The 26,080-nt window shown below is 47.6% G+C and overlaps 1 protein-coding gene across 1 annotated transcript in view; it reads left to right on the top strand.

Moving 5' to 3' along the window:
* Nucleotides 1–1,898: 1,898 nt before the first annotated feature.
* LOC142990249 (leucine-rich repeat transmembrane neuronal protein 4-like) overlaps nt 1,899–26,080 on the top strand; it is a 37,488-nt gene continuing 13,306 nt past the window's right edge. The window contains exons 1-2 of the mRNA XM_076139961.1: nt 1,899–1,902; nt 2,240–3,789. Coding sequence (XP_075996076.1) covers nt 1,899–1,902; nt 2,240–3,789 — 1,554 coding nt within the window. The remainder of the gene's footprint in view (nt 1,903–2,239; nt 3,790–26,080) is intronic.

The following is a 26,080-nucleotide window of genomic DNA, read 5'->3' as shown; positions in this document are numbered from 1 at the left end:
GCAGAGGGACAAAGGGGCAGAGGGGCAGAGGGACAGAGGGGCAGAGGGACAGAGGGACAGAGGGACAGAAAGGCAGAGGGACAGAGAGGCAGAGAGACTGATAGTCGTTATAACTGCGATGACTCTGACCTCAGCTAACCTCTCTGTTTCTCACTGCACCGTTTCTCCATAGACACAAATCAAACACTTCTCTTCTGTATCCTGCTTTAATCAAACCTGGGCTGTGAGAAGGAGAAGAGGACATTTGTTGTTTTCCTCTTTAGTCCAAACCTGCAGCTGTAAGAAAGTAATGGAGGAGAAACGATGTAAACAGAAGAGTCTGAGATCATAACACAGCTCACATCCTGTCAGTGTGTGTGTGTGTGTGTGACTGAGATCCTTCACACACTCTTTCCTCCACTCTGCAGCTTTAATGGGAGCCAAACGTTTGTAACCACAGAGACGAGTTCATAATGAAACCTGTGTGTGAAAACAGAAACAGAGAGTGTTTCCACATAATCTTATAATTAGTGTCATTTATTTAACTCATTACAAGATAACAGCTTAGTTTCTCATAATTATGTGATTAAGCTTCAGTTTCACGGCAGCGTGAAGGTCAGGGGTCAAACCTCCACACATCTATGCTGCATTCTGCAAGTTAGGGAACTGTGTGTGTCTGTGTCTGTCAGTGTGTGTGTCTGCGTGTGTGTGTGCATGCGTGTGTGTCTGTGTGTGTGTGTGTGTGTGCGTGTGTGTGTGCATGCGTGTGTCTGTTTACATGTGTGTGTGTGCGTGTGTGCTTGTGTGCGTGTCTGTTTACGTGTGTAGGTGTGTGTGTGTGCGTGTGTGTGTCTGTTTACGTGTGTGTGTGTGTGGGTTGGGTGTGTGTGTCTGTTCACGTGTGTGGGTGTGCGTGTGTGCGTGTGTGCCTGCATGCGTGCGTGTGCTTGCCTGTTTACGTGTGTGTGTGTGTGTCTGTTTGTGTGTGCGCGTGTGTGTCTCTCACTATTTTAACGTCTCATACTTTTCAGAAAATGTCTCATTATTTAGCTTGTGTCTCATAATTCTGACTAAATGTTCTAATTGAGTTCACGTCTCATAAGTTTAGTTTAGTTTCTCATATTAATCAGATATTAAATCATAATTAGGACCTAAATAAGCTTCTATAGTCTCAGGAGGATGTAAATAAAATGACTACATCAGTCTGAGTCATTGATATGCAGGCAGGTCCCTCAGGAGGACAATGAGGTCTTTACTGAGGAGGAGGAGGGAGGAGGAGGAGGAGGAAGAGGCCGCTCCCTCAGTCACCAGTAGGGGGCGTCTCCGGTCCTCCTACCGGCCTCAGTGAGCTCTGGAGTCCTTCACAGCCTCGTCCCTGTTGCTGTACCGCTGATGTGTTCTGGATGTCTCGGCTCGCTCAGCGGCTCTGATCCAGACTGCGGCCGCTCCGTCCACGACCCAACTCTGGAGCCACAGTTTGATCCTCCCTCATGTCTCCACCTGATCGGCTTCCGGCGTCTTTCTGTCACTTGATTCAACAATTGTCGACTCCGTGTTTCCAGTGCGTTTCTCCGGAGGTGAGGATGTGACAGTTTGATCCGCGTCCGATCCGCTCTCTGTGCGTCAGATGGTCCTGGTCCTGGTCCGGGCGGGATCAGGCTCATGTGCGGTAACTACAGAGATCTTGATGCACCTTCACCTCCTGGAGCTGCTCGCATCTCCGACAGGTGTGCGGCTCCGCTCCGCTCGGCTCCGCTCCGCTCCTCCTGCGCAGAGTGCGTGTGTTCCCCAGGCAGAGGCGCCTCGGTTGCGGGTTCAACTCTTTGGATTAAACGCGGGGTGTGTGTGAACATGTGGACCCGGGACGCGTTCAGCAGCGAGCCGCAGACATGAGCAGGAGAGCCGGACACCGCGCAGACATGGGTACGTACGAACAGCCGGTCCATCTGCAGGGACGGGGATCTGCGCAAAGTCTCACGTGTGTGCGTCATTTCATCACTCCAGCTGTAATGTTGCTGTGTGTGTTTGCGCTCTGCGGCTCATGAAGCAGGACTGCAGGCTGGAGGGGGGTGAGGGGGGGTCATCAGTCGCCCCTCAGTGATGTGCTGGTGAATGTAGTTCTGCCCCCCCCCCCACCTCCACACACACACACACACACACACAGGGTTATTATGCCCCCCTGACGTTTCTATTCTGTTCCATTCTATTCTATTTATATTGGTCGTTTCCTCTGTAATGACTCGCTTCTCTGTGTCTGCAGGACTTCCTGTGCTCCTCAGATGTCTCGTACTCACAGCGGTGGTTCCCGCCTCTCTTGTTGCCGCTCCGAGCAGCGGCAGCATCCGTGAGCGCCCCTGCCCCCTGAGCTGCAGATGTGATGGGAAAATAATCTACTGTGAGTCCAGCGCTTTCCGTGACGTTCCCAGTAACGTGTCTGTGGGAACGCAGGGCCTCTCGCTGCGCTACAACAGCCTGGTCAGCCTCAGACCACATCAGTTTGCGGGCCTGAGCCAACTGGTCTGGCTCTACCTCGACCACAACTACGTCAACGCTGTGGACGGCCAAGCGTTCCACGGGATCCGCCGGCTCAAAGAGCTGATCCTCAGCTCCAATAAGATCACGCTGCTGAAGAACAACACTTTCCACGACGTCCCCAACCTACGGAACCTGGATCTGTCCTACAACAAGCTGCAGTTCCTCCAACCCAATCAGTTCCAGGGTCTGAGGAAGCTCCTCAGTTTACATCTGAGGTCAAACTCCTTAAAAACCGTCCCAATGCGAGTTTTTCTGGAATGTCGGAACCTGGAGTTTCTGGACATCGGTTACAACCGCCTGAGGAGCCTCACACGTAACGCCTTCGCTGGACTCCTGAAACTCATTGAGCTTCATTTGGAGCACAATCAGTTTTCTAAGATCAACTTTGCTCACTTCCCCCGCCTGACTAACCTGAGAGCGCTCTACCTGCAGTGGAACCGGATCAAAGTCCTGACCCAGGGCCTCCCCTGGATGTGGACCTCCCTGCAGAAACTGGATCTCTCAGGAAACGACCTTCAGGTTCTGGACGTGAGCACGTTCCAATGCCTCCCCAACCTGCAGACCCTCAACCTGGACTCCAACAAACTGAGCAACGTGTCCCAGCAGACCCTGGACGCTTGGATCTCCCTCACCACCATCAGCCTGGCGGGGAATCTGTGGAACTGTAACCCCAACATCTGCCCCCTGGTGGCCTGGATGAAGGCCTTCAAAGGCAACAAGGAGACAACTATGATCTGTGCTACTCCCAAGGAGGCGCAGGGAGAGAAGGTGACAGATGTGGTGGAGACTTATAACATCTGTAAAGCCACAGCGACCCCCCTCACCTCCACCACGCCGCCCTTCACCTCCGCCTTCCAGCCCGAGCCGCCGCCGCCTCGTCCCACACAGTCTGCGGCGGATAAGACGGTGATCTGGAACAGAACGGCCTCCCCCTCCCCGTCTGAGGCCGCCCACACGGTCCCTCTGCCAGACACGGAGTACGTGTCCTTCCACAAGATCATCGCCGGCAGCGTGGCCCTGCTCTTATCCGTGGCCGTCATCCTCCTGGTGATCTACGTGTCGTGGAAGCGTTACCCCAGCAGCATCAAGCAGCTCCAGCAGCGCTCCGGCGTTAACAAGAGGCAGAAAAAGGCGCGGGAGACGGAGCGCTCCCTGAACTCGCCGCTGCAGGAGTATTATGTGGACTACAAGCCGTCCCACTCAGAGACTATGGACGTGCTGGTTAATGGGACAGGACCTTACACTTACACCATCTCAGGCTCACGGGAATGCGAGGTATGACCGTTGCCCTCCACAAAATCCATTTCCACTGCGAGGCATGAGAGGTAAAGTTCCTAACACTCTGCGGAGCGTCTCCTGTCTGTGTGGGGGATAAGGGGGCAAAGGTCAATGCATGGTGACTTGTTCAGTTCCACCTGATGGAGCAGCTGGGCTCAGCTTCCTGTTGGTCCCAGGCACAAACTCACATCACACACACCTCACACACACACACACACACACACACACACACAGCTTAAAGGAGCTCATTGATGGATGTGTGTGTTATCAGCCACACACTTCTTTATTCACCAATGGCTGAGGGATAAAAAATGTATTCAATCAAGTCACTGTGCAGGTGGTCCTCTCCAATCCTGTGTGTTTGCCACTGCAGAGCAAACACACACACACACGCGTCATGTCAGGCCTGATCTGTGTGTTGTGCTGTATTGAGTGTGTGTGTGTGTGTGTGTGTGTTGTCTGGTTGATCTTACGTGTTTCAGCCTGCAGCTAGAGTGTCCTTAAGGTTTGACTGATTACTTTAATGTCCGAGACTGAACCTCCTCCCCCGGCTGAGGCGTTAACCCCTCCCACCCTGATTTACAGGCAGATTCAACATTTTGGCTTTGTGTATCGCCGTGGCAACAACTTAGTGTTCCAGCTGCCGTGTGCTGGTTTGAGCAGAGTCGACTCGTGTCTCTCTGAAGCCCGGAGGGATCCAGACTGAGAACCTGGACCCAGAGACCCAGACCCTGGTGCTGGAGCTTCATTAGGCCTCTTTTTCCCGCCTTGTCCTCTTTTTTTCCCGCTCTTCTGCGAGCCGTGCATCCGTCTTACTTTGTCCGGCAGGCTTTTCATTTGGCAGTATGGTTAAGTGTGATTAACAGGACGGTGCTGAGTGTCAGGCTGCACCTTTGTCTCTGGGCCGGTGCCGGTGCCGGTGTGAGCGAGCAGACGGGCGGCGGCGAGGCAGAGGGAACATCTTCCTCCTCCATTGTGTGTCAGAGCGCCGTTTATCTCCGGCTGCCACACAGCTCATTTCCTAGATTCCACGCGAACTCTATAAATCATTTCTATAAAACAGAGCTCTGACTCGGCCGAGGCTCTGACCGACCGGCGCGCCGCTTCCCTCCTCGCCGTGTTCCCCGGTCTGTAATGTGTTCCTTTGTTTGTGCGTCTGTCAGAGCGTGTGAAGTACACAGGTAGCAGCTAAATCAGCCGCTCTGTCACAATGTCTGTGCCAGAGCATTTCTCACATCCGTGTGAAGCTGGAGGTGCGGCGGCGGCGGCGGCGGCGGCGGCCTTATCAATCTTGTAGCTTTCATGTGAGAATGTGGCGTGGGAGCATTAAATGGCCGACCTAATGGGGCCGCGGCGAGCTGGAATAACTAATAGCCCATCAGAGGTAAGGAGGCGAGACTTCAGCCCTCAGCTTTGTTATCCTGAGCCTCAGCCGCTCAGGGGAGCAGACTGGGCTGTTGTTCCTCATGTAATCAGCTGTTTGCCTCTTTGTGTTACATTTAGACAAACACCTGGTGAAGCTGCAGCACAGCAGGGGGCGCGGCTTATAGAGGAAGCATCTGAAGCCGCTCACTTTAGCTGTAACGCTGCGTTTACACCTTCAGTCTGCTCAAAGTGTTTGGGTCTCATAGATTCTCTTGTTTATCAAACCTGCTACCTTCACAACGATCCAGTCTGCTGCAGCCTAAGAAGCTCAGGGTGTGTGAGGATGTTGTCGGGGCAGATTTGCATCAGAATACGGCCGAGCGGCGCCGTCGCCTCGGATACACGGGAAGGTGAGGGAGGAAGACAGGGAGAGACGAAGAGGAGGCAGAAGAAGAAGAAGAAGAAGAAGGCCCATCCAGGGGTTCAGACCCACACTGTGAGGAGTGTGTGTGTGTGTGTGTGTGCGTGTGTGTGCGTGTGTGTGTGCGTGTGTGTGAGAGTTTAGCTACAGCAGATAGCGGAGCACTTAAGCTATTAGCTCCGTTTTCAATTAGGAGAAAGCGTTCTCGTTACGATCATTTGGCAGACGCTTTTATCCAAAGCGACTTACATTACATTACCACCCTTCGCAGAGGGGGGAGCAATTGAGGGTTCGGTGCCTTGCTCAGGGGCACCTCGGCAGGGGCTCGAACCGGCAACCCTCCGGTTTCCAAGCAAAAGCTCTACCCACTGAGCCACTGCCTCCCTGTTCTGTTCTGTAAGTGAGGTTTGATATCTTCTGCACATGCTCACACACACACACACACACACACACACACACACACACACACACACACACACACACACACACACACACACACACACACACACACTCCCCACTTCATTTGTTCCTATAGATTCCCTCCAGTGCCGCTCCGTTGCTCAGGGTTAGCAAATGCAAACTGAATTTGCGGAGTGTGAATTCTGATGATGAACGCTTGGAGCGGCGCCGCCTGGTCCACTTCCTGTGTCTCATTGTAAGGAGAGGGAAAAAGAAGAAGCAGCTCTCATGTTCCCCATCCTCTCCTCCTCTGGCAGAGCGGCTGCAGGAGCTGCTGTCCGCCCACAGAGCAGCCACGGCAAAGTTAGTTCTGCAGAATATGAAGGAGAAAACTCTGAGCGTCTCAGCAGGCGGAGCTTCATGTTCCTGAGCAGGATGTGACTCTGACATCCTGCAGAGGGAGAATTAAAGCTGAGGAAGCTCCCAGAGACGAACCAACCTGAGTGTCACTCACCTGACACACACTTCTTAACCTTAATAGTCCCGTTTTTTAAAATAACTATTTAGGCCACACCCCCTCCCCCGCCTCCTCTCCCTCCTGGATGCATCAGAACCAAACCTGTCTCAGTCTGTGCCTGCGTCTCCTCCCTGCAGGCTGCACGTCTCCTCCGTCCCCCACAGAGGAAACAAAGACGACGGTCAATCATCTTTGTTTCCTCAACCAAGACGGCAGCTTGTTCTTCATCTGTGTGCAGACTGACAGCCGGCTCGTCTTCATCACGCTGAGGGACGCAGCGTTTGTTGTTCCCTTAAGGTCGCGTTCAGGTTAATGAGCCTAAAAAGAGAGGGAGGGGCCGCACAACACAACTACACACGTTTGTTTAGACGCACATATGCTGACAAACTGAGAGATGAATATGGAATACAGCTCTCTATAATGTAGAGAGCTGACACACACACACACACACACAGACACGATGTTACACACCTGCTTAGACACACCCACATGCTTGGTTTGGCCAATCAGAGCAGAGCTTTGAGGACAGAGCCCAGTGAGCCGGCTGAGGCAGCTTGGTCATGAAGTCCAGTTGAAGTCCATCAGGTGCGTTCAGGGACCAGGAGGCGAAGCAGGCAGAGATGGAACATCTGCAGCCCTGAGGTACGCCGGCTTCAAGATTGAGAACCATTGATTTAAAGAGAGAGAGAGCCTAAGATAGTGTTTTCACTCAGTGGATCAGCAGAGTTTAGAGCCCTGATGGAGACAGGAGCAGAGGAATCTGTGTGAAGCTGTGCTCCTCTCTGATGATGACACACTGAACACAACACATCAGGAGAGGAACTCACACACTCCAGCCTCCACAGAGCTCTGAACCCAACAGGAGCGGTGAATTGCCCTGCCGCCTCCTGTTCGGTGGCGTTTCTCTTATAGAATCAGCTCATAACCGTAACAGGAAGTGAAACCCCGCTGCCACGCCGCTGAGCCAAACTTCAGTTAGGTGAAAGTTGAGCTCTGGTCTCATCTGTCTGCTTTACCTTTATATTCTAACTGTTACCTGTCCATTTACCTTTTTAAAGTCGTGATCTGAACGTGTTTATGATCAACCCTTACATAGCCGTTGCCCCGGGCGACTGTGGGACCTTGTGAAGGCAACACAGCGGGCGTTCTTCTTCAGACACGCAGGAAGGACGGCGTCTCTCTGAGCAGCACATCTTTGCCTTTAATGGAAGGAATCTTTATTCTGTCTGAAGTCTCTTAGTTGCTGTAAAATCCCACTTGAGGTTCCACTCCTGACACAAACTCTGCTAATATGGACTCTAACATGCAGACGGGCCATCAAAGGGAGAAAGTTCTAGAGTTCTTTTTAAGGGAAGTAGAAGTCATGGCTGTGACTCCAAGCTGAGTCTAACTGCTGCAGGGGGATTCATTAGCAAACACACACACACACACACACACACACACACACACACATGCAGACTCAGACCTGTATGAAGCACCTCTCAGGCTGCTCACTGTGTGTGTGTGTGTGTGTGTGTTTGTGTATGAGTGTGTGTGTGTGTGTGTGAGACACCAAACAAACACACACACGGTGAGATATGCATGATTCAGCCTTTTGACAGATGTTCTTCTCGGAGGTGTGATGTCTGCTGGAGTGAGGAGGAGGAGGAGGAGGAGGAATAAATTGAACAAACTTAGCAGCAGCAGGGAGAAGCTCAGCAGCTCCCTGTCATAATGGACTCTAATCTAAAATGGCTTGTTAATAAGAATATGCTCATTTTCCTGCCTCACTCTAATCCATATCAGCTTCCTCTCTGAACGCCTTCACAGGTTCATTATTCTCTCAGTGATGGACCAAAGACACACACACACACGTCTTTAACCTGACAGAGCTGCAGGATGTTCTGTTCTTCCTCACCGACGACACAGTGAGACGTGCTGGTTTACAGTCTGATACTTTAACCTTAAGCCATCAGGCTCATGATTACACTCAGCTTTATTCAGCTGAACACAACAGGGAACAAAGAAGTGAACATCATGAAGGTTCTGACCTCCAGATCTGCATCTTAAATGAAGGAAAGACTTCAAATGTCATTAATGTTTCTCTGATATAAACCTGATATCAGACGACCTTTGCTTCAAACCAAGAGCAAAGTAAATGAGCTATTAGAGTGTACAGGTAGAAGGAGGAGGGGAGAGGAAGTAAACAAGCTGCTTCAACCTGCAGAACAATCAAGTCTGGATGCTTTTATTCTGAAAAGTCACAAGATCCAGGGAAATAGTCTTTCTGTTGACATAAAGTCATCAGTCTGTGATACTTATTATTATTATTATTATTATTATTATTATTATGAAGAACATGGATCCATCCGTCTGTTTACCATTGAAATAGGAAATAAGATGGAGAAATTAAATTAAAACTAAATTCCAACTCGCAACTAATCATTATTTTAAATCAATCATCACAATTCTGCTCTTATTTCATATGGATTTATTATCATATTAACATTTAAGGGAGTTGCATTGCATATTGGGAGAAAAAGCGAGAAACAAACAAACAAAACCAAACAGACCTCAGGCTTCAGACCTGAAACTGAGTCTGAAGTTTGATTCTGCCTTTATTTGACCTTCAGGCTTCTATGAGCAGCTCATACATTATTTTAGCAGATGTCCACACACACACACACACACACACACACACACACACAGAGTCAGTCACAGAATCTTTTGCTCCACATTCCCCATTTCTCTCTGACATTCAACCGGCTATCAGCAGAAAATAACAGAGGAAGCAGAGAAACCAATTTCTCCACTGACGGCCGCCTCAATAGACCACAATGCACTGCAGCGGCAGCGGGGAGATGGGCTCTGCTCTGAGTGACTTTCCCCTGACTGGGAGAAGCTCTCCCACTGTTCCACCTCCGCCGCCATTACTCGCCCTGCCTATGGAGCAATATTACGCACAGCTGAACGCGCAGCCAGAAGTCACGCCGGCTCTCTGGAGGATGTCGAAAGGCATTTAGGGAAATGCAGGAAATCACTAAGTGAAGTAGAAACAGATGTGGCACATTGAGGGAAGTAGGCACAGAAAAAATAAACGATGTGGCCCGGTGGTTAAATCACTGCTGGCATGAATTGAACGCCACAGATTGATGAGACATAACAGTGTAAGTGTATCCCAGGGTGGATTTTTCCATTAAGTCTTCAGTCTGAGTTACAGTGAGGAATGGCTCAGACATATTTCCAGCGTGTGTTCGGCCACACGGATCCTCACAGACGGCTCCGCTTCCTCTAACGTTCTCTCGTGGCTCTCCTCCGCTTTTATTTGCTGTAACCTTTGAATAAATAGAGTTGGGCTTTGGTTTGTCGGGTCCGAGAGTTTCTGTGTTATTTTCCTTCATGGTTGTGTGATGACCTTTGTGGGATCTGCAGTAGTTTAAGAGGAGGGGAGCTGGTACCCCTGGTGTGAGAGGAGGAGTGGAGGGGGTTTGTGTTTGTGATCAGGACGCGTTTCAGGCTGAGGGAGACGCTCTGAGCTGGTCCAACTTGGAGGAGACCACCGGGCAGACCACCAACATGCTGGAGGGCTTATATAGCCCATCTGGCCTGGGACTCTGTGGGGATCCCTCAGGAGGAGCTAGAGAACGTTGCCACGGAGAGATAAATCTGCATACGGCCTCCGCAACCCCGACTTGGAAACAAACCGCCCTCAAGAGAGTCAAAGTCTAGAAAGTTCCTGAAAACAAAACAACAAACCTCAGAGTGTTCACTTCAACTCTTCTTCATCATTAGAACCTTTAAAGAACCTGCCAGGAACATTTCAGTGTGGTTTGTTGGTTGTAGGAGTTTTCCTGCTTGATGTGCATGTGACGCTCCTCCTCATGGTCGGGTCATGACCTCATCGTCTGTCCCTCTTATTCCCATTGGCTTATATTTAGAAAAGCTGTCATAGTTTGGTGGAGGAAGAGGAGTCTCTCTTGGGTTTCAGACATTGTCCTGCTGCTCCAGAGGGTTCATAAAGTTCTGAGTGTTCTGGGAACCAAACAGGTTTCTAGAGGGAAGGTTTTGTTTTTACCTCAAAATGAAATCTCCATTTTGGAAACTTTCTTTGGAAACCTTGTGGGATTGTTTCCATGAAGCCCTGAGGGAACATCAGCGAGCTAAATGTCCTCCAGCGTTCACTTAGGGTTCCTGTTTTGTATTTGGCTTCTGTGTAATTTCCTCTAATAACCAACCTGTTCCCCCCACGGATCCCATTAAGCTTTATTACTGAGCCTTCACCAAATCTTTGGGGAACGTTCCCTGAAGGTTTCATCCCAGGAACAGCTTCATCACTGATAGAGAACAGTCCCTTCTTCTGCTTAGGTACAGATTCCAGGTTCCTGATGTCTTCAGGGGACATTTTGTGTCTTTGACCAAAAAGTTCCTTTAAGTTACTCACATGAGGAAATTCCCACATTACGTTTTCTATTAATCTGTCTCATCTTTGAATCACTGATCACAAGCCCTGGCTCCTTCTTTGCTCTCAGCTGGTGATGCTTCCTTAAAAGAATCTCCCACTTTATGACATCCAGACAGAATGAATCATACAACATTAAATATTAGGCTCAGCTCTTTGACGCTGTTTTATGGCCACGGCAGCCACATTAATGTTGAGCAGTAACTGCCTATGTTGGCCTTTATTTTTATTATGATTCATGTAATTATGGTGATGGAGTTCATTTGAGCGAGTTGCTGTGGTTGTGTGTGTGTCACGTTCACTCAGCAGCCGACCTGAGAGTCGCACACTTAAAACACAATCAGACCTCAGCTCGGCACATGAATAAGTCACTGGATTCAATTTGTTCCACGGTTCAGTTACTTCATTTCTTTTTGTGCTGTCAAGCTTTTTGCTTTTCCTTCATCATGTATATCTCACTTTGTCTGATGGAACAAAATGTTGAGTCAGTCAGCACAAATACTGAATGATGCAGCATCTTTGCCTTCCCACTCCTGAGATGGTTTAAAGAGAGGAATCCATCAGGCGGCTGTGTGTGTGTGTGTGTGTGTGTGTGTGTGTGTGTGTGGACGAGGCTCAGCCCCAAAATCGGCATCAGCACAGACCATACTTATTCATCTTTATCATAGATTCTTGACAATGGAGTATTTCGTTTTTTAATACTTAAGCTCTGCAGAAGTCTCCAGTTGTTTGAGTGTGTTTGAAGAGGAAGTCTGCCAGTGGCCCCAGATGATGTCACCTGCTCTCAGTGTCAACCACAGAGACTCAGGGACAGGAAAGCAAATCAGCTCCAAATCTAATATCAGTGCAAATATCAAAACACACACAAGGATGTGACAGACAAAACAAAACAGCCTGAGAGAGAAAGAGAGAGAGAGAGAGAGAGAGAGAGAGAGAGAGAGAGAGAGAGAGAGAGAGAGAGAGAGAGAGAGAGAGAGAGAGATGCAAAAACTAAAAGGTTGCAAACTGAGGTAGTGCAGCAGTGCAGGGGGGGGGGGGGGGGGGGGGGCTAATATTGCCAGATAAAAAGTGGAAATATTCCAACAGTAATAATTTATGAGTTTTTATCAGATTTCCTCCGTGGCCCTAAGACTCCATCTTGCAAACATCTTATAAGTTAAAGTAAGCAGATTGTTTATTTCCCTCTCGTCTCTGCTCAGATCACTGCTCCCTATCCAATTCAATCCAATTCAACTTTATTTATATTGCCCCAAACCACAACAAACGTTATCTCAAGGAACTTTACTCACAGAAAAGACTCCAGTGGTCTGCTGAGGAGCACCGATGTAGAAATGTAGAAATCTGAAGCCTTATTAGGGGAAAATAAGAGATGAGTAGCTCAGTGAGGGTGGGGTGACTTGTAGTCTAACTGTCAATATAAGAAAAATAAGTTAATTGAGAGATGTTGATACTTAAAAATCATAAAATATGTTAAATCAAGCAAATATTTTGTGAATTCTAAGTAATAACAATGTAGCAGTACGTGGTGCTTTATTACACAGATCGGATCAATAACTAATTTCTGTTGTTTATTATCGTGTGGATGTGTTCAGCTGTTGGCATTGGTTGAGGGATGACAAACGGGAATGAGAGGTAGAGAGAAGAAGAAGAAAAGTTGGAAGTTGGTTGTCGTCCTTGTCGGAGGAGTGTGTGTGCGTGTGATGCCTTTGGAGTCACACTGAAGAGGAGGACAGCGGACATTGTTTGCCGAGTCCAGGTGAGCGATTAGCCGCTAATGCTACCTGTCGCGAGCTGCGTTGAACCGGAGGAACCCGAGTCTGACCGAGGACTGGACGGGGAGCTGCCGGCAGGAGGAGCGCGCATGCTGGGGCTGAGACCGGCGGCTACCCGGGACACGGAACTGTGAGTTGTATGTTACCTGCTGCGTGGATTGTACCTGAGAGTGAGAGAGAGAGTGAGAGAGTGAAAGAGGGAGTGAGTGAGTGAGTGGGGGAGTGAGTGAGTGGGCCCAGGCGTGGGTAGAGTTTAGGATACTGCGCGTAATTGTGGTGTTTTTGTGTTGGAAACTGTGAGGTTTGTGTCAGAGACGTTTTGAGTCCAACTCAGAAGAGGAGTTTAGTTCAGTGAGGTCCGAGAGGTTACATCCAATTTAAATTCATGCATTTCATGACTTAAATGGTGGATTTTTAAAGATCACAACGGGTTTTTTTTTTTTTAACATTTAATGCAATTTGATATTTGTGAATATGTTTGTGGGAAAGCTGCAGTAACAGTTTGGTTCTTCTAGTCTCAGCAAAGTTGTCTAGATTGAACCTGGTGTCATATAGAGGTGTGTTCAGGAACCAAAACACCCCCCAGTCCAGTCAGAACCAGTGAACTATGTTTATTTATCATATTTCCTCAGTGGCTCCAATCATGCAAACATCTTATACGTGAAGCAGCCAGATTGTTTGTTTCCCTCTTGTCTCGTGTTCAGATCAGCGCCCCCTACTGGCCTGCTGTACTCTTTGATATAAATGAGGAAAATACAGACATCATGCACACTTATGTTTGCATGTTGCACAGACCTTTGGATTGAATCACATTTATCATAATGTTTGAGTTTTCACTCCTCTCTGCATTTTGACTCAACTTTTTCAAGAACGTTCTAGAATGCTGTCATTTTCTTCAGCCTAGCTTGGTGATTTGCCATATTTTGTATATTTCTAAAGACATTGGCCTTCATTTCTAGAACCTTCTCACAATATAAATGTGTTTTGCTGAACATTTGATCCATTCTCCTGTTTCCATCAGAGACAGAAGTGTGTGTGTGTGTGTGTGTGCGCGCACAGCGTTTAAAACAGAAACATCCATAAGACTCTTCAGAAAGAAGCCGATGTGTCAGGAAACAGAATTCTTCCTCAGCAGCACCAAACCCTCCATGTAAAGCGTGGCTATAATTGAAATGATTCCACAGCCGTCCCAGCAATCTGAGCAAATTGAGTCTGGGAATGAAATGCTATCCCTGTCACACATGGTTTCTGGGTGAGAATGACATCGCGCGGCGTGGAGATGTTTGTTTACGGGCTGGCGTGTCATTAGTTGTGACATGTATTGTGCACAGGTGGAGGCAGAGGAGGAGGCAGAGGAGGAGGAGGCAGAGGAGGACACGAGCGCTCTGTTTTCACTCTGGGTGCCAATGAAGCCTTTTTCATATCAAACAAATGGGTCAGTGCTCTGTAGCTGTAGAGCCTTAATGCTCTCTGATCAGCTGGGTGTTTCTGCACCCAACATTTAAAACGCTGTCTCAACTCCATCAGCCAAATATGAACCTAAAATTGGGCTCCATGCTGGGCTGAGTGACTACATTCCATCACTCAGCCTCAGCAGGAACGACACCCACATCAGTCTGATGGATTCAGAATGTAGAAATGTTTCTGTCTGCATGTGGGTCAGATCTCATCCTGTTTGCTTCAGAGTCGCCCTGAGCAGATTTCAGACAGAACTCGCCTCACTTCTGCTTCCTGCAAATTTGTTATCCCTGGATACAATTTCCACACATTGTGTCACACACTTATAGAGTGTAAACATTCTTTACCAGGCCAACAAACCAGGGAGCCCAGCGGAGGGAAACTAGTTAGGTATGGACAGAAAGTGTAATGTCTGTCTTACCGTCTGTCTCACCGTCTGTCTGTCTCACCGTCTGTCTCACCATCTATCTGTCTGTCTGTCTGTCTGTCTGTCTGTCTGTCTGTCTGTCTGTCTGCCTGTCTCACCCTTAGTTAGTAGGATATCTAAAATGTTGGACTCAAAGAAACTTTCAGGTTGGCCTCATGGTGGCGCTGTCATAACCTCTTACATTTTTGATTCATTCCGTTCATCTGTGTGTAAAAAGCTTAGAGAGAAAGTAAACACACTTCAGCTCCTCGTACACAGCGCCCTCTAAGAGTTCCCATGCTGACTCCTCCACAAACTCTGTGATTTACCCCAACACATCGTATTGATTGATCCATTCAGTGCCTAATTAATACTTAATGATGTTGATAAGTGTGATGTGTTTATCAGATCCATTAATTGCGTAGCTTTGAGCCGAGCGGTGTTGAGAGGAGCCCGTGGGTCTGCAGCAGATGGGACACCAGGCAGATGTGCTGCTGGCTGCCGGCCATGATCGGCCCCCTCGGACTTACAGCGCTGGAACATGAAAACGGTTTTCCTCAGGGGGCTCTTTGTGCCTCAGATGATGACAGATCAGCTGTGGGGGGACGGCCAGGGAAATCTGCGGAACAGAGATAAGATCCCTCAGCCCGAGCGTGGGAAGTCGGTATGAGATTATGTTGGACTAAGAACTTATCAATCAACCTTCTTATCTGTAATATGACAAATGGACTCTAAACTACAAAGAGACATGGAGGGGAGGCAGAGCAAAGTGGAGAGGGATCAATATCGTATGTTGTGAGCGGCGTTAGTGAGCGGAGATAAATCAGTGTAAGTGTGTGTGAGTGTGTGTGAGTGTGTGTGTGTGTGTGTGTGTGTGTGTGTGTGTGTCTGTGTGTGTGTGTGTGTGTGTGTGTGTGTGTATGTGTGTGTGTGTGTGTGTGTGTGTGTGTGTGTGTGTGTGTGGGTATTACCCTTGGAGCCAGGGACAGACGCGCTCCATCAATGGGAGATCAGGACTTTGTATCGATCCCTCAGCCCGGGCACGTTTGAAACCTCCTAGTGTTCATCGACTCCTGGAACTCAGGCCAGCCGCCATTTCTATAGAGCGACAGGAGGGAACGGGGGGGCGGTGAGGTCCAGAGGGGCAGGGGGGGCTCTGTCAGAACAGCCTCTCTTTTCTGTTTATATAATAATGGAAGTCCCTCTCACACACACACACACACACACACACACTCTCTTTGTTCTTTCCCCCTCTCCTGATTCTGTGTGTTGCACTCAGACTTGTCCACTTCCCTATGAAACTTTAATGCAGAGACATTATGGAGCTCTTTTGTCCCTGCAGGAACGTTTTATTACCCAAAATGCATTTCAGTGTTTATATTTTGCTAAGTTAACTTTATTACACAGACGCAGCAGTTTGACAGGTCTCTGTTTGTCCTGACTGAAGTTTAGAGTTCACATGAAACAAACTAAAAAGCTTTTTAACTTTATTTACTTTTCGCAGATTATTTACTTTTTTGCTTTTTCTTTTTTTATTGACAGTTTTCAGAGATTTGGAGAGGCTGAGTTTAGATTTGTGTCATTTTACTGAAATCAAAGAGGAGAAATCTCAAACTTCTGTGTGTGTGTGTGTGTGTGTGTGTGTGTGTGTGTGTGTGTGTGTGTGTGTGTGTGTGTGTGTGTGTGTGTGTGTGTGTGTGTGTGTGTGTGTGTGTGTGTGTGTGTGTGTGAGGCTTAAAGAAGAAGAAGGAGCAGTTATGAATGTGTGTTATTGATATGAATCATTCCTCATCTGAGCCTCAGCCCACGACTCACAGAGCTTGTGTCTCATTCTGGCACATTCTGCTGTGATCCTGCACGCTTTGACTTCGCTGCTGCCTCACTTGACTCACACACCCACACACACATTCACAATACACTCGCTGGCTCCGTCACAGACACACACACACGCACACACACACACACACACACACACACACACACACACACACAGACCTTGACAGTTACTTGAGATTACAAAGTGTGGAAAACAAGATTTGTTCAATGTTGAAATTATGAATAAATCCTTTATCGTGTGTGTGTGTGTGTGTGCGTGTGTTTGTGTGTGTGTGTGTGTCAGCGGTTTCCAAGTAGGGCAACTTGTGCTGCATTTTGTCAGTTTATTGGCAATTATTGCAGCTTATAAAGCCAGCAGCACTCAGTCTGTATGTTGACTGACCGCAGGCCGGCGCCCATCATGTTCCATTAACACACACAGACGGAAGTGAGAGAGGCTGAATGCACAGATTCATCACAGATTGATCGCTGTAATCAGCTCCTCTCCTCATTTAGATGCTACAATCCTGTATTCTATCAAGGCTTCTGCTCTATTTAAGGACATGCTTCTCTTTTTTAGACCTATTTTTGCGGTAAAAATAAAATCATAAATCCCCCTCACAGGCATCTATAAAGATTGTAGCCAAAAATGTAACTCTTCCAAAACCTTGTTGTTGTGCAGAGCATTGTTGTGATTACGGAGCACACACATGTTTTGTTCTGACTGGTGACTTATTTCTGCAGCTTTAATTAAAAGTCAAACTGTAGCTGCTGCTCCTTTTCAGTCTCTTTGTTGTGAAGGTCAGAGATATGAGATGATGTCATTAACCAGGTTTTGTTGTTTGTTTTTCTAAATTTGTTTGAGCAACTGAATGTTAAAGTCACATCGCCCTGACTGAGCTGTTTGATAGGATCCTGCAGGTGATCAGGACTCTGGGGTCCTGCAGGTGATCAGGACTCTGGGGTCCTGCAGGTGATCAGGACTCTGGGGTCTTGCAGGTGTTTGGGTCTCTATGGTCCTGCAGGTGTTTTAGGTCTCTGCGGTGCTACAGGTTCTTCTTCTCTGGCCCTGGATGACCGGGTGCTTGTGTCAGAGGCAGCGATCCTTTGGTCCTTTTTTTTAAAGTGAGGATTGGAACAAAGATGAGCCAGTAATCCAGAGATTTCCTCTGTGACTCACCTCCTCTCTGCACAAAGCCGGCTGCTATAAAGCCGCATTACTGTCCCTCTTATCAAAGGCCTGTAGATAACCCAGGTTCCTCTGCTGGATCTGAGCCTCCTCACCTGGATGCTTGAGTCATAACACAGGCGCCTCATTAACAGATGTAATCCTCTAAGTGCTGCCATCTTATTCCTGAACAGCTGATCATCTGTGTTGTGATCTGAGCCCTCAGACGTCTCTAAACTAAAGATGTTGGAAGTGAAAGCTTTTCCGTGCTTTCCCTGTCACATTTTGGTTGAGAGACTTTATTTGCACAGGTAAAATGGAGCCGAACCTGAAAGCCGACCTGCTGTGTCGTTGCTTTCATACACTTTTGTTCAAAGGTGTCAGCTTCTTCTTAAGGAGACGACACCCGTCTGACAGCTAATTGGACGGTTCAAACCGGGAGAATCCATTCATGTCTGTGACGCTGAGGCAGCTTTTAGTTTGGAGCTGAGCCTTAATGACATCACAGACCTGAAGCACTGGTAGGAGCTCTGCCTGTCACACGTGAAGAGAGAGAGAGAGAGAGAGAGAGAGAGAGATGGATTCTTACCTGTATGGCATCTGGCTAGGACGTATCACAGAGCGGCTCCTCAAGCTATTTAGGCAATTTGTAAAGGCATCTGCATTTGGCATCGGCTTAAGTGGATAAACACTATTTAGCTATTAGAAATGCAGGAAATGAGCGGCTGAGAAGAGTAGTAGCAATAGTATCTATCAATCTATCTATCTATCTATCTATCTATCTATCTATCTATCTATCTATCTATCTATCTATCTATCTATCTATCTATCTACTGTATCTACCTATCTCTGTCTCTCTGTCTCTCTCTCTCTCTCTCTCTCTCTCTCTCTCTCGCTCTCTCTCTCTCTCTCTCTCTCTACTGAAGTCTAATGAACTTACCAACCAAGCGACGGACCTCCAGGCAGCCCCCTCACACAGAATACTATACTCGTTAAAAAAGCAAATCTGCTCCCCTCTTTATGTCCATTTCTATGTGGGGAGCCACACCTGAGTTCCATCCCCCCGGTGTGGCAGTCCAGCAGGTTGCTCTTGTCAATCCTGTTCGTGACGCCAATTATATAGAAGTTTCCAATTATCGACTTTCCAGAGACAGTTGAGAGGCTTTCTTCTTTTATTCAATCGTACAAGAGAGATGAATCACCAGTCAGACTGAACACAGGCACTCAGTTCTTCCTGGAGCAAAAACATGTTTTTTATATCAGAGTGCATCAGGGTGGATGCTTTCCCTGTAAACATTTACTTCCTGTGGTTCTATTCTAACTCCTGGCTGCCTTAGTAACCGTGTCACAGTGACCTGCCAAGATATAATGTTGTTTCCTCTCAATAATGATGCTGGTAGAACAATTATGCCAAAGACAAACTGTATACTTACACATAATGCTATGGATATAGTATATATTCTCTCTCTCTCTCTCTCTCTCTCTCTCTCTCTCTCTCTCTAACATAGTTTAAGCAGTGTGATTATGCAATAGATTTCATTCCAATCTGTCCAGTTTTGATTAATTAGTAATCAGCAGATGAACGACTGATCTTGAATTATTTGTGACTAATCCACTCTCATTTCCTGTTCCCTGGTGTTTGTGTGACTTCATAAATATCTGCAGGCTCAAGCTGCCAGGTGTTTTGCATGTGAATAGCCTGATGTAAGATTTTCCTGGTAAACTACTTTCAGCCAATCATTTGATAAAGAAGAATTGGGGAGGTTTGTTATTTTCTTCCCTCTCTGTCCTCACATCCTCTTTCCACGGGCGCCCCGCTCAGCCTTCACTGAGGGTTCAGGGCTGTGCAGTAAACGTCTGCGAGCCCCCGCTGGCCCGGCTACATACTAACCATCTCATTGCCCCATAAAATGAGATCTGTGCCCTTATCTGCACCAAGGTCCCGCCGCTCCGTCTCCCCCACAGCAGCAGAGAGCGGCCACCAGGCTGGCAGAGATCGTCCGTGGGCAAGAGGTTCAATTACCTCAGTTGTCATGGAGCAATAAATGACAAATTAAGTGGCTGGCACCGAACACTGCTTGAAGGAGGCTGTATCAGAATACTAATGTCAGCTGTGTGTGACAGCGGGCGAGGAGAGACGGGGGAAGAATCCCAGGGTTCGACAAAGAGAAACAAGACTTTCTTCCCATTTTGTCAGGGTTGTGCGTCTCTTCTGTATTTCAGGCCACAATCATCAGGGACGCCGGTCCTGTGCTGTTTGAAAGGTCCTGCTGTGATGTCTGCCAATTATTTTTAGGAACACACACTCTTGTTATCCGCAGATGAATGGTTGTGCATGTAGTGAAAGTAAAGGTTTGTGTTGAGCTCAAACAGACTGGAGCCGGCGCTGTTATCATGTAGAGCACACACACACACACACACACACACACACACACACACACACACACAGTTTATACTCGGGCTAATGAAGCTGTTTAACTCTGTCAGCTGTAGTTACAACTGATAAATAAATGCAAAGAATTCACCCAGCGGAGCGTTTTCTGTAAAAGCTGAACACATGAGATTAATGATCAACCGTTAATCTGCTGCTGTTGTTTATCCCACTGCTAAATAATCCAACTCAAACCAAACTGGAGCACTAGATCTTGTAATCAATTAGCTTTACTGCCTTCCCTCCTGCAGGGATCAAAGCACAGACTGTGTGTGTGTGTGTGTGTGTGTGTGTGTGTGTGTGTGTGTGTGTGTGTGTGTGTGTGTGTGTGTGTGTGTGTGTGTGTGTGTGTGTGTGTGTGTGTGTGTGTGTGCTTCTACCTGAGACACACTCGCTCCTCTTCTCTCTCTGCAGCATGCAGGCAGAGCCCTGTTGACATCGCTTACGCCCTTTGCTTTTCATCCCATATCGCCCGTATCTCACCATATCAGTGAGCTCAAACGCACTCTGCTCAGGAGACATCAAAGTTACTGACCCCCCCCACCGCCACCTCCATCCCCTCCTTGTTCTCCTCCTGTGATGGATGTGTGTGCGGTCTGCGCTGTAACTGAGTCATGCTGCAGCTGTTTTGTCGGGGTAACCAAACGTTTTCACCACGACTGTGAACTTACATCCGCAAGGTGACCTGGGGGGGTCCAGATCCTGTGCCCCCCGCCAAGGTGACAGCTGGGCAGCGGCGTGGAGCTCAGGGGGAAATATTCAGCAGTAAAATGAGGGAAGGCGTCACGCGGATGAGATTCATTCATCTTAATAAAGTGGAGCATCAAAGTGATGTGGCTGCAGAGGTGCCGCTTAAACAGAGGAAGGAGTGCAGGGAGACAGAGACAGAGAGGCTGCATGCAGACAGGGCAGTAAACAAAGCAGAGAACAGAACCTTTGTACCTGAAGGCACCAGCTTGGCAGGGGAGCTCCTTGTGTGGAAATGCTGCAAAGTACATTTTAATTTCATTCCAAAGATACTTGGCAGCACGTTTGTTCTTTTAAGTAAAACCCTGTGACATTTTCCTATAAATTAAAGTCTGTTTTGCTTCTCTGTATTGTTGGCTGACTCAACACAGCGGTGATTCAAGCCACAAATACAGCCCGTTTACAATCCCAGTGTCTGCTCGCTGATCCTCAGGAGAAATCCTCTGGCACGCAGGGAGCCATGCATTTTACACTGCTGGCAGCTGGAACAATGGTTTGTCTGTAATAAATACAAGGGGAAGCAGGTAGTTAGTATGAGCCTGAACAGAGAGAAACAATACCTCTGCTTACAGGGACGCAGGTTTCATCAGAAGACGAGGGGCGGCAGAACCCTGAGTCCTGTAGATTACATCCATAAACAAGAAACACGGCGGGAATGATGCCTCTTCAGAAACGGAACCATTCCTACATTAGTTCCAGAATGATCCATGTGTGGGTGGAGAGAGTAGAGGACTGAGGCTTCCAGTCAGTCTCAGCCACGCTCATGTTGCCATAGACACGCTGCTCCCCAAACGTTAACCCCAAACCACTTAACCTCAATCCCACGAGTGGATAGGAGGAAAACAGAAGTGAAACCCTCTGATTGGGAACGTGGCGCTCACAGGTTGTGGCGGCTCAGCGGTCACAGAGCAATCATCCTGGGTTTAAACACATCTGGGGGTTTTGTGTAGCTCGTGTGGTCGCTGCGTGTTCTCCCGGTGTGTGCGTGGGTTTCCTCCCACAGTACAAAGACACGCAGGTTCAGTAGCTGAGACTCTAAATCCCCCGTAGGTGTGAATGGATTAGCAGCCTCCGTGTCGGCCGTGCTGCTCTGTGCAGAACGGAGCTCCACTCTCAGCCAATCAGTGAGCAGATGGCTTCAGATCACTTGAATCAATCATCTGGATGGATGTTGTGATTATTTATTTTGTAGGGAATTCACAGAAAAACCTTTTTAAATGTTAGCACACAGGTTTTGATATAAAATGAAGTGATCAAGCAACTGAACGGCCAACAGACATGAAGCTCATTTAAAACTTGGCAGATTTGACACGGATCTTTATTTAGTTTTCTGAATATGCAAATGAGGAAGTGCCACAGTGACTCCTGTCACTCATGGGTGAGGGAGCATCAAGGGGGCGTGGCTTGGTGACACAACAAGCCCTTAACAACAAGCTGGTGATGCGTTTGTTATAAGACAAAGATCTGTACCTCAGTGTTTCTCCCAAAGCCAATAAGTTAGATTAAATAATTGGTGTAGAATGTTCCTTAATGAACTTAATGAGAAAGGTTGAAAAGCTCCAACGCTGCCCTGGAAAAATCTCTGAGGTGCTGTGATTGTTTTTCAGCAGACTTCCTTCTATCTCACCTTCATGCACTCTCATACATGGAGGCACTTTACTGAGCTGTGCAACTCAATCATCCTCAGCTTGTATGACGTCATCGTCTCAGGCTGCAGCTTTAATGCCTTTATGGTGTTTGGGCAGAGGTGAGAGCCTGAGCGGCCCTAATCACACCGGTGGAGTGGGAGCTGAGCCACTTCAAAGCCCCGGCCATTGTTAACAGCCAGCAGGAACATAATCACTGCGTGTTGGCCGAGTTTGCCCGTCTTGTATAATTCAGAGCCTTTGATGCCTCTGGAACCTGTAAGTCCTAATCACTAAGCTTGAATACAGATGTTACACCAAAGTTAGAAGTGTTTCCACAGAAATATGAGTCTTTGCACATTTCCTTATGTCTCAGGCTCAGGACTTATCAATCGGCAATAGAGAATGAAGGTGACTCTTAGGTTCTGTACAAAAACACAGCAGCACACAGTCTCTGACAGATGTGTGTGTGTGTGTGTGTGTGTGTGTGTGTGTGGCACAATAACATGAAGAATCTGAACCCACGTCAAAGAAATAAGAGACAGAAAACAGAAGTGATAATAAGAGTAATTATAAAATATAAACTAAACTAAATTCATCACCAAACAAAACAACCAAAACATAAATGTGGCTGATGAATTATTAAAAGCCACCTTAAGCCACGCCCACATCACGCCTCTGTTAGACAAGGATCAGAATGACATCATAGCACATCCTAACGCTCCGTGCATCGGCTGGTTTATGACGGCTTTGGCCTCACGCCGCTCTGCTCTGGTTGAACGTTATCTAGCTGTGATATTCCCGTCTCATCACTGCAGATGAGTCTTCAGGCCCTCGTTCCTCATCCAGACTCTTCTTTACGTCATGTGCTCGTGGCTCCTCAGTGATGATGTCGTCACAGGAGGCTAACAGCTGGCTCCAGTTCATCTCCTGTCGCCTCACATTTTCAACTACATCAATATTGGACGTGTCTGTTCAAGTTCCGAGGCGGCTTGAGCGAGTGTAACACTTGGACAGATGGTCGTCCTCTGGCCTCGGCTGAAGAAATGGGCAGGAACCAAATCTGATCTCTGTCTCCTGTGGTTCAGATACTCGGTACAAAGCACTGCAGATGTGTGGGCGGCAGAGTGTGTGCGTGTGTGTCTGTGTGTGTGTGTGTGTGTGTGTGTGTGTGTGTGTGTGTGTGTGTGTGTGTAAAGCTAAGGGTGTATTCACATAATGACAGAGTACATAAAGCATCATGTGGCACGTACAGATGGACACACACACTCAAACACGCCGTCTTCCACAGCTATGGGAGTTAGACTTACGGTCCATTCTTTAGAGTTATCACCATGGAAACTGGACAGGAGTGAAAGCTTTCTGCTGCTCTATGGTGGATGGAGCAACAGCACACAAACATTCATACAGAATGCTTCAGCACAATGTTTATGTTCCTATTGATGCATGTCCCAATATCCCAAAGTGCTTTTAACAGCCATTAGAACATTTCTATTTGTGTTCTCAGCTCTCTGGGATCTTGGTCCCCACTGTTTTCACAATCTCACCCCTCCAATCATGCAATCAACAAACTCCCTGCAGTCTCTAATCATTTCTGCAGTGGTACCTTTTCCTTGGTTTGTCTGTCGGCTTCATCGATGGATCTTTCCCTCCAGATGTGGAAGTGAATCGCTCACATCGGCACAGGTGCAGGAGTTCAACCAACTCAGCCTCTGGTTCTTAAGCTGTGTGATAAAGGAACAGCAAGAAGAACCAGACTGCACACTGTGGAGACTGTTTACCATTTAATGCCCTAAATAAAAGTCGGTTGGTTCATTAGCTGGTTTTTTGATGGACAGGACAGGCATGGATGTCTTTGGCATCAAGACTCACACTTTGGAACAGAGTGAGCAAGTGGGACATCAGGATGGAACTGCTGCTCCTTCACATGGAAAGGATCCAGCGTCAGGATGAGTCAGGAGGACTGGGAGGAGACCGGAGGGATCATATATCCACTCTGTAATGGGAACGTCGAGGAGCAGGAGGAGGAGGAGGAGGAGGAAGAGGAGGAAGATGTGTGGAGGCAGAGGGACGTAAACTCAACAAGATGGATGTGCAATCGAATGTGTCCTCTTGTTATCCCAAATAAAAGTAACAAACTCATACAGATGAATTTGAGCTTGGTCTTTAGATTGAAGCAGATTGCCCTTGTGTTGTAAGAAAGGATCAATAATGTCTCCAACGCTAAGTGATGAGTGCATCCAGTCGTTAGCGGCCCGGCCGGCTCACACATCCATCAGTAACCAAACGGCTCCTGGAGAAGATGAGAGCTGTTACATAAGAACCCGTCATGCTTCACTACTGCACTTCCTTCACTCTGCCCTTAAATTGCATCAGTGTTCAAAGTGTCAGATGAAAATGTGGGGCGTCTGTGCCTGCTGTTAGGGTTGACTGATAAATTCTGAGCCCAACACGTAAGGACATGTGGCAGTAATCTAATGGACTTCATGTATTAGCACGTTAGCTGCAGTGGTTGATGGTAAGTGAGTATAAATGTCTGCAGACCGATGTGCAGTGATTATGCACTTGCTGGCTGCGATCTATGAATAGTGTCTTTGAACTAGCTCATGACCCCGCCCCCTCCTCCTCCTCCTCCTCCTCCTCCCTCAGACTCTCACCTCGTCTCAAACATATGAAAGGCTTTAGCAGTGAGGTCTCAGACGGAAGGAGACGAGGCTGGAAAATAAATATCTAGGAAACCTCCGAGTGTGAAGCTTCCTGTAGTGATCGCTGCTTCTCTCCACCTCATTATTCTGTTTTGCCTGGATTCATGAAGTGAAGAGGTTGTGAGGTAGAAACCCAAATCTAACCTGGAGAGGACATGAATGAGAAACCGTCTGGATGGTTGAACTGCTCAAACTAACCAGGGTCATCAGTCAGGCTTCTGTGCTGTAAACGATCCTCCTCTAAATATAGAGCCAGAGAGGAAACGTAAAGAAGAAGAGTCTGCACCAGCTCATTACCTGCCTCGTGCAGGTATCAGGTTTTAGTCAAACATTTCCATAATTACCACACAGCTGCACCCGAAAGAGAGAGGAAGGAAGAGAGGAAGGAAACAGGAGAATGAAAGAGTTAAACCGTCAGAATGTTATAACACAATGTTGAATTGAGACAAACCCAGACTGCATCTTCAGTCTGAAAGTCTGAGCCGATTTACGTGATCGTATTTTAAGTGAGTAAGTTTATAAAAACACGTCTTTGATATCCTCTTTACATCTTGATAGGAATTCATTACCGTGTCTCTGTAGCGCCGCCTACTGGTGGGATCTGATTTGTGACAAACCATAAGATGTGATATCACCTTGACCTCCTCTGGTGGGAGGAGCTTCATAGCCCTGTGTGTGTGTGTGTGTGTGTGTGTGTGTTTGTAGGGTAGGGGCGAACAAATAAGTTCAGTAGTGTTTAATTGGATGTCGGTTGTATTCATGGAGCCTTAATGTGACCTGGCACTGATCTCTCTCATACACAGATGTTGTGTTGTGCGTCTCCTTGTGTGAACACATGATCCCTGCTATAGTCCTATACAACATAAAGGACAATAACACTCTACCCCTTGTGTCTCTGCCTCACTCTGATGCAGACACTAACCCCAGCTTGTGTTTCTTCCTCTCTTTTCTTCAGTCGCCTTGTCACTTCACAGGAAGTGTAGAATCAATATTTGCCGATCCAATACACCGTTTATACATC

This window comes from Genypterus blacodes, unplaced genomic scaffold (genome assembly GCF_046128005.1).
Source record: "Genypterus blacodes isolate CSIRO-AG114 ecotype Tasmania unplaced genomic scaffold, CSIRO-AGI_Gbla_v1 ptg000491l_1, whole genome shotgun sequence".
Taxonomy (NCBI): Eukaryota; Metazoa; Chordata; class Actinopteri; order Ophidiiformes; family Ophidiidae; genus Genypterus; species Genypterus blacodes.
This window is presented reverse-complemented; position numbering and strand designations above follow the sequence as displayed.